General features: G+C 43.0%; 1 protein-coding gene and 1 long non-coding RNA gene across 4 annotated transcripts in view; one reads left to right on the top strand and one right to left on the bottom strand.

Moving 5' to 3' along the window:
- Positions 1-7,336, bottom strand: part of GRHL3 (grainyhead like transcription factor 3) — a 72,126-nt gene extending 64,790 nt beyond the window's left edge. For both annotated transcript variants that reach the window (XM_058196172.1, XM_058196173.1), the window contains exon 1: positions 7,196-7,336. In XM_058196172.1, coding sequence (XP_058052155.1) covers positions 7,196-7,212 — 17 coding nt within the window. In that variant the 5' untranslated portion in view covers positions 7,213-7,336. The remainder of the gene's footprint in view (positions 1-7,195) is intronic.
- LOC131204673 (uncharacterized) lies at positions 6,194-13,059 on the top strand. 2 transcript variants are annotated; one of them, XR_009156620.1, is made up of 4 exons: positions 6,194-6,240; positions 7,086-7,172; positions 8,928-9,020; positions 12,017-13,059. It is a non-coding gene; the product is annotated as an uncharacterized LOC131204673 (long non-coding RNA). The 2 variants fall into 2 exon arrangements; XR_009156619.1 differs by lacking the exon at positions 6,194-6,240 and having other exon boundaries at positions 6,909-7,172.
- The last annotated feature ends 2,319 nt before the right edge of the window (positions 13,060-15,378 follow it).

Below are 15,378 nucleotides of genomic sequence, written 5' to 3'. Positions count from 1 at the left end.
GCAGGATACAAACGGAAAAGCACACCAGTTGCAGCTGAAATGTCTAGTTTGTCCGGGGGGGGGAGGGCGGGGGACAAAGTTCATCTGCAAACTTTTCCCTAACTTTAGAGGACTTTCCTAACTTTCTCCCCCCCTCCCCCACCCCCGAAATGAAGAAAGAGAAAAAGGGGAAAGAAAAGACATCCATGCATGCAGTCTGTCTCGGTCTGTGTGTCAAACATCAACTTACTTACACACACACACACACACACACACACACACACACACACACACACACACAGAGACTGGATCTAGGAGGAGCCCTCCTGCACGTTAATAAAAGGCTTTAACCTTTTCATTCACCAAAAGCATAACTCAACATTTCAAGAGCACGCCTTGCTGCATGACAAAAATTTGCTCCTGGCAATCATGGTTTCGACCACAAACCACAGCGGGGGAAGCCGTGCTAGCTTAACTCTTTCAAGGCCGGCACTTTTCCTGGGGCAGGGCAGGGCTTTTCCTTCACCTTCTTGCCCTGCGCCCTTCAGAAGGGGGCAGCTGGATGGCGGAACCCCATCCCTGGGAGGTTAGAAGGGGGAGGGGAATATGGGCGAAGTGGGGTGGAGGGGAATTCTGGGAAACACAATCCATTCCCTCCGAGTCAGCACACAGGGATAAAACCCGCAGTAGGCGTGTGACTGCATAACCACCCCTATTTTGGAGCTCCCATAGTCGAAGAGCAGAGACAGTGAAAAATGCCTAAAGTGCAGAATCATAAATGAATAAATAAAAAGATAAAAGAGGAGTACTGTAGACATGGATTTCTTAGAATGCTTTTTATTCCTGCCTCCGTTTTCTGAAAGGTAGAACGTTTGAATTTCTTTTTCTTTTCTTTTCTTTTTAAAAAAAAATAAATCTAAATCTATTCCGCGGCTGGTACAACACTTGGTTTTTTTCAAAACTGCGTGGCCGATGCAAACCGTCACACCGTTTCTGGAGCGACCAAGGTGAGAAAAAGCTTGATGTTAGATTGACATCTCATTTTCCCTTCAGGAGCTCATAGGGATAGCATTTTAGACCCCAAAGTGCTTTACAGCACTCTCTGGAGTGGTTTACAACAGGGGTCTCCAACCTTGGCAACTTTAAGCCTGGCGGACTTCAACTCCCAGAATGCCCCAGCCAGCTTTGCTGGCTGGGGCTTTCTGGGAGTTGAAGTCCGCCAGGCTTAAAGTTGCCAAGGTTGGAGACCCCTCGTTTACAATGTAAGCATGATTTGCATACTGCCCCCAACAATCTGGGTCCTCATTTTACCAACCACAGAAGGAAGGCTGAGTCAACCTTGAGCCCTGTCAAGATCAAACTCCAGACTGGGGGCAGAGTTAGCCTGCCTGACTGTAGTTCAATCACTGCACCACCAGGGCTCCTGGAGGCATCTGTAGGGCCTTCTCCTCACAACTTTTCTCCACAACAACATCCTGGCAACGTAGGTTAAGCAGAGGGGGTTATCCAGCCCAAAGGCAGCTTGGAAACATCTGGGGGACACCCCTAACTCAGATTTTTAACATTACATTAGGCTGGATGTTGCCCAAGCTGGTCCAAAAACAGGGATATTGACAGGGAAAGAATCCAAAAAGTCAAGAAAGGAGGTGGGGCTTTGATTTGCTAGACCAATTCTAGAATACAGCTCGCCAGTTTGGAACCCTCACCACATCTCTGACATCAATACAATTGAACGTGTCCAGAAATATTTTACAAGAAGAGTTCTCCATTCCTCTGAAAACAATAAAATACCCTATCCCACCAGACTTGAAATCCTAGGCTTAGAAAACTTGGAACTCCGTCGCCTTCGACAAGACCTAAGCTTAACTCACAGAATCATCTATTGTAATGTCCTTCCTGTTAAAGACTACTTCAGCTTTAATTGCAATAATACTAGAGCAACCAATAGATTTAAACTTAATGTCAACCGCTTTAATCTAGATTGCAGAAAATATGACTTCTGTAATAGCATCATCAGTGCTTGGAATACTTTACCTGACTCTGTGGTCTCTTCCCATAATCCTAAAAGTTTTATCCAAAAACTTTCTACTATTGACCTCACCCCATTCCTAAGAGGACCATAAGGGGCGTGCATAAGCGCACAAACGTGCCTACCGTTCCTGTCCTATTGTTTTTCTTTTCTTCTTCCTATATATATGCTTATACCTCCTTATATTTACTATATAATCTTTTTGTATGATACCTACATATATTGTTGTGACAAAATAAAATAAATAAATAAATAAATAAATGTGGCTGTGATTTTAGCTTTTTTGTGACCCTGACCCTGTGAAACCCACCTTTATTTGGGTCTGAAAAGACCACTATGTACAAGATTTCAAGGCCAGCCATAGCCAACATTCCTCTTGATCAGAGGTCTTCAAACTTGGCAGTTTTAAGATTTGTAGACTTTAATTCCCAGAATTCTCCAGCCAAGCTATGCTGGCAGGAGAATTCTGGGAGTTGAAGTCCACAAGTCTTAAAGCTACCAAGTTTTTTTTTTTAAATTTGCATTTATATCCCGCCCTTCTCTGAAGACTCAGGGCGGCTCACAATATGTTAAGCAATAGTCTTCATCCATTTCTATATCATATACAAAGTCAACTTATTGCCCCCAACAATCTGGGTCCTCATTTTACCTACCTTATAAAGGATGGAAGGCTGAGTCAACCTTGGGCCTGGTGGGACTTGAACCTGCAGTAATTGCAAGCAGCTGTGTTAATAACAGACTATCTTAACAGTCTGAGCCACCAGAGGCCCTGTTTGAAGTTTGAAGACCTCTGCTCTTAATTAAACAAGGGGGGAATCAAACTATCATGTGTTTGATGTATCCCTACAATAGGGCAGAAGCTCCATTCAGACAACCACGCAATTATGCTTTATGTCCCATAGGGAGTTCCTGGCAAGAAGAGGATCAGAGTCCCCCATCCCTAACTGGAAAACAATGGTCAGCTGTCACTGAGGAAGCTCTTGACATAATACAAAATGTATTTTCATTTCAGAGGATGAGAAGCAAAGGACGGAAACTTATCAAGGAGAGAAGCAACTTAGAACCAAGGAGAAATTTCCTGAAAGTTAGAACAATTAATCAGTGGAACAACTTGCCTGCAGAAGTTGTGAATGCTCCAACACTGGAAGTTTTTAAGAAGATGTTGGATAACTATTTGTCTGAAGGGTTTCCTGCCTAAGCAAGGGGTTGGACTAGAAGACCTCCAAGGTCCTTTCCAGTCCTGTTATCCTATTTTTTTGTTAACTGTAGTCCCAAGACCTTCCAAAGGGCACCAGTTTGTTCAAGAGTGAAGACCAGAGTTTTCCCACATCTCGGCTGAGAAAAAGCCTTCCCTGAAAGATCCTCTCAAGCTTCTGATGGACTTGTGATGTTCTCCAAAGCCTGGAATTTTTCAACGGAGCCCCTCAGCTGCCCCAGCTTGACCCTAAAGATAACTGTCGCTGATTGCAGATTGTCTCTGCGTTCGGTGCCTTCAGGTGGAACCCATCAGCATCTCTGTGGATCAATCCCTTGATCAATCCTTTGAAAGAGATGGCCTGCATATTCAAGAGGTCTAAAGAGACAGTTGGGGCATCAGGACAGAGACCCCAGAGAAAAGACATCACAATGTGGGGCTCTTTTATCGGGCTCGGAGTTCAACATCACAATAGAGGAGACAACCGCAACTATCCCAGTCAACTATCTTTCAAACGGTGGAAAAATCAAGACCTTTTCTTACTCGCTGTGTAAACAACCCGATACACATTCATTATTGTCGGGAAGATTTCAAAGGAAAGCTGTAGAATGCAGATTCTTCAAAAGGATGAGGTTTTTTTGGGGCGATGGGGAGAGAGAGAGAGAGAGAACAAAATGTAAATTTTTCTCTTTTCGGAGACTCTGAACTGTTCGGGATCATAGTAGTGATGGTTTATGTGAAAAGTCATTATTTTCTCCAAAGGGGTTTCCTTTAAAATAGAACAATTGCCTTAGGACAGGGGTCTCCAAATTGGCAACTTTAAGACTTGTGGACTTCAACTCCCAGAGTTCCTCAGCCAGCAAAACTAAGCAAAGCTGGCTTTTAACTCTGGGAGTTAAAAGTCCACAAGTCTTAAAGTTGCCAAGGTTGGAGACCCCTGCCTTAGGAAAGGCATCATTTGAAAGACACAGGTTCTTCCGTATAGATGTGTGTGTGTGTGTGTGAGAGAGAGAGAGAATATGTGTACATGTACACATCTTATAGCTTGCAGACAACAGAGCCAGGTAATTGCAAACAGTCTCATGTCATAAAGAAGCCAAAATTAGCCAAAGTCTGATCCAAAACTGGCTGCAGAAGGTAAAGGATGCTGCCAAGGACAGTTGAGCAATCTTGGAAGAGATCGAACAAGAGTGGGATCAAGCAGAAAAGACACCTGAAAAAAATCCTGGGATCCATTCTGAAGATTTGGAAATATCAGGGGTGTCCGGAACCCCAAGGAGACAGCTGCAAGTGTGTCATTAAAGTTTTACTCCTCGTTTACATACAATGCACATGTATGTGAGGGTTTTTTTTTTTACCACTCTTGCAGATAAAGAAAAAGACAGATCACTTATGATACCAGCTATCCACACAAACAGGAAGCAGTTTCCTTTCAAAGCACATCTGAAAAGGCCCAGGCTGCACACCCACAAGTGAGGAGAGCAGGCACAATCTTAAATATTTCCCTGGAATGTGTCCAAATAGACCTATGCTGAATGCTTGGAGCAACCAGAGGGAAAAAATTGCTACGCAGAGATATGTAAGAGCTGTTATTACTGTGGACATTTTAGAGCTGAGCTGTGGGGTAGGAAAAGGTATCTGTAATTTACGGCAATTTCACTGGTGGGGGATTTTAAAAAAGGGCATAAATCAAGACAAAAAGAGTGTCTCTAAAACAAGCGTATCAATTTGCTCCTCAGCCCCACCATTGCACCATTAATGGCAGGCTGAAGCAAGAAAATTTCATGAATGCAGCTTTTCCTGTTACCATCTTCATGCAATGAAAAGTATTACTTGCTTAAAGCAGGTTGCAATTGCGATAGAAAAGCTGACCTCAAACCTGGATGTATAAAATAACTCACATGCACTGGTTGTTCTCAAGCAAAGGAATAAACTAATTCAAGGATCTCTCCCTCCCTCTATCTCTCCATCTATCTCTATGAGAAAACACTGCATTCACTTTACAGCTGAGACCCAAAATTCAAAATTAACCACTTTTCAGGTTAAAGACTGTCTTCACGCATGGCAGAAAATCTTAGTTTACCAAATAAACCAATACTGGCTGAGTTCAGGTATAACCCTCAGCCAGGGTTTTAACAGATGGTACCTTCAAAACTAAACCAGGTAAATGTATGGCTTTAGCCTGTGTGAATCCAGCCAATTGCTCCAGGTTTTTCCCCACTCATTCCACAACGTCATCTCATTATCATCCCTGTATTCTCTGCCAATAAGCCAACTACACAATTTGAACCGAGAATCCACCCACATAGTACCTCAAGCAACATTTTTCGTTAAAAACAAAACAAAACACCAGCCCTATTTTGTCTGTTGCTGTAAAATTACCTCTGCTGTGCCTTCATCAATAAAGTTTTCGCTCTATAAAAATCCACATGTCTTTTAAGGGTTTATACCCTTCTGCATTAGAACACGCAAAATAATAAGACTCTGAAGGACTCCTCTGAAATCTTACACAGCCTCCATTATTATTATTATTATTTTTAATCTGGCCTGGTTTTTTTTTTATTAAAGATGCGAGGAGACATCCATTAGCTGCACTGAGTGTGTTAATTATCTATAGGTGCACGTAACATTACATCCCAGTTCGTTAAGCCCAGGCTTCTTCACTTCTTGCTAAGATCCAATCCTCAGCAAATTACTGCAAAGTTTTTATTCCATTCCAAGCCATTTAAACACCTGTTTTCCCTAACCCAATTCTGTGAAGGAAGTCTATGGGGGATGAATCACAAGTGAACCAACTTCAAAGCTGTCAGGGCATCTCCTTTGAGTGTGTAGATTATGTTATTATCTGAGTCAACAGAAGTAGAGTGTCAACCCTCACGTCTGGATGCATGCCAACAGAAGATTGCCTGTGCATCTGATGGGGCAGGCCTCGCCTACTAACATTTGTCCCACAATGAAAAAGCGTTAGCCCAGCATTTCCACAGCGAACTTCGCTGCAACATTATCTCAGCATTCCTATATCTACTTATGCAGAAAAGTATGTGCCATTATGCTCAATGGGTTTATCTGTAGGCAACAGCCTTAGCTAATAATCTAGCGTGCCATTGATCTATTTGCTTATGTTTTAAAAAACCATCCTTTAGCTACCCAGCACTCATTACTATTCGGAAATCATGTTGTAGAATAAGTCTAGAAAGCAGATTTTCCACCCTTTTTTTTACTGTGCATTAATGGTTATCAGTTGAAGTTTTGGGTTTCCCCTGTTTGTTCGTTCACATTAAGAGGTGAATAAAATGCCTATTTTTTTGATAGGCTCTCTGGGAAAAAAAAACACCTCGTTTCCCAACAGCTTTATTCACCGACCGGCGGACATTCAGAAGTACCTCTCTGTACCCTGGGAAGAATCTTGAATTCTCTCCCAGCCGAGATGTTCTTATGAAACAGCAATAAATCCAGGATCATTTCCAAAAATAATAAACATCCAAAACTCCAGAGGAAATAACTATCAGCTTAGCTGTACCGTACGGACAACAGCTCCCTTAGACAGCTTCTTCTTCTTCTTCTTCAAACATTAAAGAGACAAAGCTTACCCCTTTCCAACTCAACTGGCATTTGCGAAAGGGAGGGTGGAATATCACAAACTTCAGTTGCACCCCGGGCAAGTTTGCTAAAATATTTAGCGTCCCACGCCCCATTACGCGGAAAAGATTGCCATTAATTCTGAAACCAAGCTCAGCAACCCACTCCCAGTTAATGAAAGCAGCTCGTGTTGTTTTTTTTGTTTTTTGTTTTTGAAGGGAAATAACCGAAGGGGGCTTGGAATGACAATTACTAGTTTTAGATTAGTTCCTAATCTTTTTTTCTCCCCTTCTTGTCGGTCAGAAAGAGCTGCTAGAAATCGCGCGGCGGCGGCGGCGGCAACAGCAAAAAGGCAGCTTCGAATCCTGTCGCTCCCGAAAACGCAGCAAGGTAGGAAAATTCAGTCCACTTACTCAACGTCGTTAGACATGGTCCGCCCAGGTTTTCCAATATCGGCTTAGCCAGAAGATGGTTAGTTTCCTTTCCCTCCTTGGCTGAAGCGCTCCTAGCACCGTCTAAAGAGAGTCATCAGCTGTAAAGTGAAGACTTTCTTTCAAAAGTTAGAGGTTTATGTTGTACAGGCGTTCTGCTGACAGGTAGGTTCTGTCAGATTCTTGCGCCTGATTGGCTGGGAGAGACAGGTGCCAGGAGACAGGTACACCTTAGCAGGTGCAGCAGTTAACTCTTTCTAAACCAGGCAGGCAGGAAGAGCTGTCATATCGGGACAAGTGTGTGTGTGTAGAGATGAAGTGACTTGAAAGAGGTCTTGGGGGGTGGGGGGAAAGAAATAAAGGAGAGAAAAGTCCAAGGATGTAGGTTTTTCTCGTAGAAAAGTTAGTTTTGTGCCCATCAGGAGGAAGGGTTTTAAGGCAGTGGAGGGAAACAATTTGCTAGCAATTTCTGCCATTCTTAGAGGATGCAGAAAAATGTCATTCTGTCTGCAGCCAGCAAGGGCATTGCATGGTATCTGCACAAAGGGGGGGGGGATTAGGCAGAAGAGGGGATTTTAAAAGGGGATTTTTTAAAAAAACAAACTCTTGGACTTAGCAAAGCTGTGCCAGCAAAATTTCAAATTTAAATGGTTTATTTACAGCCATGTGGCCAGACGGAATAAAATATCCCATCACAGAATTGCTTCATGTACCTATCTGTCTAATTATGAAAGGCAGAGGCAGGATCAGTAAGATAAATAAGAATGTATAAAAGAAAGAAGATAAAATAAAACGAAATAAAAATGGTATTATAAATGATTGATGCACACATCCAAACTGATCCACTGTTAGTAGTGTTAATCCATGTTAATAGTCTAAATATATTGTACAAACGGTGGCCCAGAAGTAGACAGTCTGGGACAGGATTTTGAATTCCCCTCTTTTCTACAGACATAAACATTACATACAACACCTTATCCTCCATATTGCACCTGGCCCATAAGGGCTGGTGTGAGAATATGAGAAGAAATCTTATTTTGTTTGAGTCCATCTCACCCACTGCAGCAGAAGCGCTGAAGGGATCGCAAGACGGGAACTTGGGTTTGCCTGCAGGGGTAGGTCAGGATGAACTCAAGACCTTTGTAAGCAAAGGACTATCACAGGCTGGGTGACATGGTACTCGGGGGCACCAATACCCTGCTAAACCTGCCCCTCTTTGCCCTCCTGTTTTTAAAATGGTTGTTTGGTTTACAAACAATTAAAGAGAAAGTTGCTATGCTGCAAAACGAAGTGCCAGCATCCAGCATTATGTTTACTTTAAGCAGTGCCCTTAGACTTGAATGCCACAATAAAAATTATGCCAGGCAGTGATTTTACCTTCTTGCCAGGAGGGCTTTGGGACGGGCCATGCCCACCCCAGCAGCTCTTTTGGGAAACTTTCCCATTTTGTGAGTGCGCTTAACACGCATTTTTAATATTCCAACCCAAACCCCCAAACATTGTCTAATCAAGGGCTGCCATTAAATTCACGGCAGCAGAGAATACGCAAGGATAAATGAACTCTCACATGGATGCCAAAACATATACAAATGCAATTATGCCCACACAGAGGCTACAATGGACTCAGAGTGATGCCAGGAGTGTGTGATGTGTCATTTCTCTGTTTTGTAATCCATCCAGTGTGGTATTTACATTCTGTAATCTTCAATTTCAGAATGCAGATTGGGGAAGCATTTACTTTACAAGAATATTCTTGTGCGTTTGTCCTGACACACCCAAGGGGAGTGAACGTGCTATGTTCTTCTGTGTGAGTATGGCAGTGGGAGGGGGTACTTTTAATCTCAAGGGCCATCTGTCCTTCAGACTTGCCCTCTGCTTAGAACAGTGTTGCTCAACCTTAGCCACTTTCAGCTGTGCGGACTTCAACTCCCAGAATTCCCCAATCAGCTTGCTGCCTCAGGAATTCTGGGAACTGAAGTCCTCACAATTTAAAGTTGATAAACACCAGGGGTGTCAAACTCAATTTCATTGAGGGCCCCATCAGGATTGTGTTTGACCTCGGGGTGTGTGTGTGTGTCTGTGTGTGTATGGCCAGGGTGGGCATGCCAGTTCAATGTCACTCATGTCAGGCGCCTGTGGCAGCCTGAGCGCTCTGACAGCGAAAATGGAGCTCGGGCAGGCCGCCCTCCAGAGCTCTGTTTTCGCTGGCAAAGGGTTGTAGGAGGACCTTGCAGCCGGAAATGGAGCTCAAGATCCCATTTTCACCGGTAGAGGCACTCCGAGTCTGTCCCTCACTGTTTTCAGGGTGTCCCCCCCCCAGGGGCAGATGTAAGCACTCTGCAGGCTGAATCCAGCCCACTGGCCTTGAGTTTGACACCCCTGATAAACACTGACTTAGAATCACCCTCTGGTGTTCTGCTGTGAATATTCTCACTTTCAGACATAAGGGAGGTAGAATCCATAAACGGAGTCTTTTCTAGGATGGCCCCCAATAATTTTGGGGGGGGGGTTTCTGTGATGGCCTTTTCTGTGATGATGCCCCCCCGATAATTCTTTGATTCCAACTCACTTGTTATAGGTGGCAAGTCAAACTGTTTGTGTTTTCCCAGGCAATTTCCATATAACCCTCCAGCATTCCTATTTACAGCTATTGTGCTGTAATTACTGTTTGTCCTGGTGCTGCAAATATTATTAAATTATCATTAATAAATAAGTATTTTTAGATAGTTCAGTGTTCTATTCTGCTTCTGAAGATGACTGGAAATGGGTAACTTTAGATTGGCAGTCTCATTTGAGTAATTTAATCAAATTAGGATTAAGGTTGATTAAGATTAACTTAATCAAATAAAGATTATTTCCGCAGGAATGTGTTATTTCCCAAACCTGTCCACTTTTAAGATGTGTAAACTTCAACTCCCAGAAGCAAACTGACTGGGGAGTTCTGGGAGTTGAAGAGAGGTGGGTTTCAGCAGGTTCTGATCAGTTCTGGAGAACCGGTAGCGGAAATTTTGAGTAGTCCGGAGAACTGGTAGTAAAAATTCTGGCTGGCCCCGCCCACATCTATTCTCTGCCTCCCGAGTCCCAGCTGATTGGGAGGAAATGGAGATTTTACAGTATCCTTCCCCCGGAGTGGGGTGGGGATAGAGATTTTACAGTATCCTTCTCCTGCCATGCCAACCAAGCCACACCCACAGAACTGGTAGTAAAAAATTTTGAAACGCACCACTGGAGTTGAAGTCCACACATCATGACATGACCAAGGTTGAGAAACTCTGTCCAAGGAAGTTCTTTAATCCCTCTGTGAAGCTGGACATTTGCTTTGGTGGTGATGGCCATTGCTACTTCTCACAGGACTGAATTCCAGGGTCTCCCAAGGCGCCGTTAAAATGAGTTCCCCATCACTGACATGAATGGGACTGATCTCAAAGAAAAACTAAGCAGCTGGTTGTTACTTGTACGGGAAACCACCAGGAAATTATAAGGACATTATCAAGTCAGAAGACAGGAAACAACTTGGAAAAAGGCAGTGGCAAATCCAGGTTATTGTCAAGGAAATGATACACAGGTGCCCCTGAATCTGCCAGGGATTTAACTTACATTTCCAAACATCATATTTTTAATATTATGAGAAAAGAAGGAAGAATAACGTTCTCTTTGTCTACTCTCACTCTGTAATATGTTACTTCTTATGCATCTTTTTTGAGGGATCCTTGGTGGTCTCTGAACTTGGCTGTTTTCTTGCAGATGTTTCATTACCTAACCTAGCCAATATCATCAATGCTAGCTAGTTTAGGTAATTTCAATCTTGAGCTGCAATGCTAGCACCGATGATGTTACCTAGTTTGGGTAATGAAACATTTGCAAGAAAACCACCAAGCCCAGTGAGCACCAAGGACCATTCGTTTCAACCCTGAGCTACAAATATTTTCCTTTATAGGTAATGTCCTTATCGAATTTCCTCATAGAGATTTGCTCCAGCCCTTACATCATCTTCTTTCCTCTTTTCTACAGTAACTCTACGTTAATTTTATCTCCACCAGGGATGGGCAATTGGAAACCACAGGGCCACAGGAGATCATCAAGCCTTCTTTTGCAGCCCTCAGAGTATCCTCTGTCCTTGCCTGTGGAAAGATGAGTGGGGAAAATTGAAAATTATGGACACTATAAGCATCATTTTTAAATGATGAAATGATAAATGAAATTAAACCATAATTATGATGTTAAGGAACATCTATCTCTCCAAACTGAGTTCATCGCCTCCCTGTACTGTCCCCGGTAAATCATAGTTGTGGTCATTGGGCTTCCAAGTGTTGTCCTACTCCTCAACCAGGTATTTATTAAAACTACGGGACAAGAGATCTTGCTTTGGAAAACACCTGCCCTTCCTCTCTTTCTCACACAGTAAAAGTAGAACTACTGGATCTCAGCAACTAAAATTCAGATGTTCAGTGAGTTGTTCTAAATTCATCCATCTTCTTGGTTTGCTCAATTTCTTAAACATGCACTCAACAAGGACCAGTAGATTGTAGCATGGTTAAGTTTTCTATTCCTTTGCTTCTTCTGGTGGCTTACCAAGTTAGTGCAGCCCAAATCTAATAAGCTTAACAGATGCCTTTTTAAAGATGCTGTCAACTGGTTTATACACATGAAATTGCCTTCCACAACCTGTTGGGACTACAACACCCACCATTTGGGGCCAGTTTGGAGATTTGTAGTCCCCTTACATCTGGAAGGGGCCAGCTTAGGAAGTAAACACCAAAAGTAATATTCCTCTTTCTCTAACTTTTATGTTATCATTTTCAGATGGACCACGGACTGGAATAAAGGCGCAGTCATGAAAGCTTCATTGAACGATGTTGACATAATTTGTTGTCTTTAGAGCCCACGGAGGTTTTGTCGTTTGGGGGCGGAGGGCTTTCCACAGTTGTAACCATGTTGTTGCAAGCCATCCCAGCTGTTCAGAACTAAGATTTATGCAACAAAAACAAAACTCATTGACTATTCAAGCAGTTCCCATCCTCCTGGAGAGTTTCTGTCACCCACACGTTGCAACAAGAGTGAGCAAAAAGTGATGGGCTTGGTGTGTGACTCACTTCAGTGGGTTAAAGAAGGCAGCAGAGGATTCCAACCAACATGTCAGAACAAGCTGGGGGAAAAAGGAAGGCCCAAATAGAGAGAGAAAATGAAAAAAAAAATAGCCTCTCCCTTTCTTTCTCTTTTTTCTCATCTACCCCGGGAATCAATATTCTTTAAGGAGCAGGGAGAAAGCTGCAGCTGAAGACATTTTTTAAAAATAACATTTTCCTCTAAAGTTGTCATTTGTTTATATCACTTATCTTCACTAGCGGTTTGCAAATGTGAGCATGCACCACCTCTGGGCATGCACAGAGCCTTCCACGCATGCGCAGAGCATCAAAAATGTGGATAAATGGGACGTGATTACGTCCGGGCAGGTGGGCGGAGCCTCCCGCAGCTGCCGCTACCAGTTCGCCTAAACTGGATAGAACCGGCTCAATACCACCACTGGTGTACATCTCCAACAATGAGAATGGTGCCCGTTTCTTTTTTTTCCTGGTTCTGTGTCTTAAAGCATAGTTTCTCAGATGTTGTAGTATAATGATCACCTCAATGAAATTGCATCTACATGGAGGGAAGGAGGCAGTGGGGTACCCCAAAGCTCTGTTTTAGGCCCAATACTCTTCAACATCTTCATCAATGATATGGATAGATGGGGAACTCATCAAATTTGCAGATGACACCAAGCTGGCAGGAATAGCCAACACTCCAGAAGATAGGCTCAAGATACAAAAGGATCTTGACAGACTTGAACACTGGGCGCTATCTAACAAAATGAATTCCAACATAGAGGAAAGTAAGGTTTTACATTTTGGCAAGAAAACCCAAATGTACAGGTATAGAATAAGTGGTACCTGGTTCAATAGTAGTAACTGTGAGAAGGATCTTGGAGTCCTAGTGGATAACCATTTAGATATGAGCAAGAAGTGTGCTGCAGTTGCCAAAAAAGCTCAGTCATAGGTTGCATTAACAGAGGGATAGAATCAAGATTATGTGAAGTGTTAGTACTGCTTTATAATGTCTTGGTAAGGCCACACTTGTAATACTGCATCCAGTTTTGGTCGCCACGATGTAAAAAAAATGTTGAGATCCTGGAAACAATGTAGAGAAGAGCAGCAACAATGATTAGGGAACTAAAACATATAAAGAATGGTCATTGGAATTGGGTATATCTTAGTTTAATGAAAAGAAGGACTAGGGGAGACATGATAGCACTGTTCCAATATTTGAGGGGTTGCCACAAAGAAGAGAGAATCAAGCCAGTGGTGAAATCCATTTTTTTTACTACCGTTCTGTGGGTGTGGCTTGGTGGGAGTGGCAGGGAAAGGATACTGCAAAATCCCCATTCCCAACCCACTCCTGGGGGAAGGATATTGCAAAATCCCCATTCCCACCCCACTCTGGGGCCAGCCAGAGGTGGTATTTGCTGGTTCTCCGAACTACTCAAAGTTTCCGCTACCAGTTCTCCAGAACCTGTCAGATCCTGCTGGATTTCACCCCTGAATCAAGCTATGTTCCAAAGCAACAGATGGCAAGACAAGAAGCCATGGATGGAAAGTAATCAAGGAGAAAAGCAACCTAGAACTAAGGATGAATTCCCTGACAATGAGAACAATTAATCAGTGGACTGGCTTGCCTCCCGAAATTGGATGCTCCATCACTGGAAGTTTTTAAGAAGAGATTAGACAGCCATTTGTATGAAATGGTAGGGTGTCCTATTTGAGCAGGGGGTTGGACTAGATGACCTATAAGGTCCCTTCCTATTCTGTTAATTTATAAATGTGTGTGTCTTTGATAAACGTATTAGACCTATTAGCTTTGCTGGCCGAGGAATTCTGGGAGTTTAAGTCCACAAGTCTTAAAGTTGCCAAGGTTGGAGACCCCTGTATTAGACCACTCTCCTATGTGGCTCCAGCTTTGCCTACTGTGACTTATCTTGTTCATACAAGAGGAAAACCATCACTTCCACACGAACCATTTGTAGCATCTTCTAGAGTTAGCAGTCCAACATTGGGTCCAAAATAACAGCAGTGCAGGCAGACTTTCTATACCCAGCGGTGGTTGGGTGTTGCCCTGAAGTTGTGGTTAAAGTTATTAATTTTTATTATGGAATTAGGGTTATGATTTTTTAAAATTATGACTCTTTACCTAGGCAGACAATTCAGAATTTGTGGAATATATTTAGATTGTTACTTTATTTATTTCAAGATGGTTCAGATCAGCAGTGTTACATTTGGGGGAGGGGTACACTCTTACCATGAGTCCAAGGTCGAATTCACACATCATGTTTGACCTGATTATTGACTCAACCAACTTTCTGGGTGTGCAATTAATTAACCTGCTGTGAGTTCCGAGTTGAACTAGGTCATTTTGATGGTCCATTCAAACTCAATGATTAAACTATGAACCACTGTTTTTTCAAATTTGGTAACTTTAAGATGTGTGGACTTCAACTCCAGAATTCCCCAGCCAGCGTTGTGGGAGCTAAAAGTCCACAAAATCTTAAAAGTTGCCAAATTTGAGAAACACTGAGCTACACGGTCTTCTCTTTTGAAATGTAATTTTGGAAAAGATGTTTTCCCATCAACTTAATGCGGAGATATTTTTTGGGCGTAGTGCTAGTGGCAAGATGGAGTTTCGAGATGTACCTTTTAATGGCTTGATGTGACAAGGCCATCTGTCTTTCACTCCTGGGTTTGCACTAAGATATTTGATTGCTTTAAGTAAAGAGCAAATGGTCTCTTTGTCCCAGTTCCACAGACCGAAGTTGTTGAATGGTCTGCTAAGTCTCACTTCAGTTCTGGGGATGAGTTTGTGATAACCTCTAGCTAAGATTTTGTGCAGTTTGGAGAACCCCCAAATCCCACTCCTGGCTGGCCCCATCCAACTATACCCCGCCCCTCCCAGGAGTCCCCATGCGGCCTGTTTTGGATGCAGTTAAGTGCAGGGTGCGCATGGAGGCTTGGGGAGGGCAAAAAATGGGCCTACTGGAAGTTCAGGATGGCCAGAAATGAGCCCATTTCTGGCCTCCAGTGGGCCTCTGGAGCCTGGGAAGGCCATTTTCACCCTTCCGGAGGTTCAGAGAAAGT

The sequence above is a fragment of the Ahaetulla prasina genome, chromosome 10, assembly GCF_028640845.1.
Source record: "Ahaetulla prasina isolate Xishuangbanna chromosome 10, ASM2864084v1, whole genome shotgun sequence".
NCBI lineage: Eukaryota > Metazoa > Chordata > Lepidosauria > Squamata > Colubridae > Ahaetulla > Ahaetulla prasina.
The sequence above is the reverse complement of the archived record's forward strand: the minus strand, read 5'-3'. Positions and strand labels throughout refer to the sequence as shown.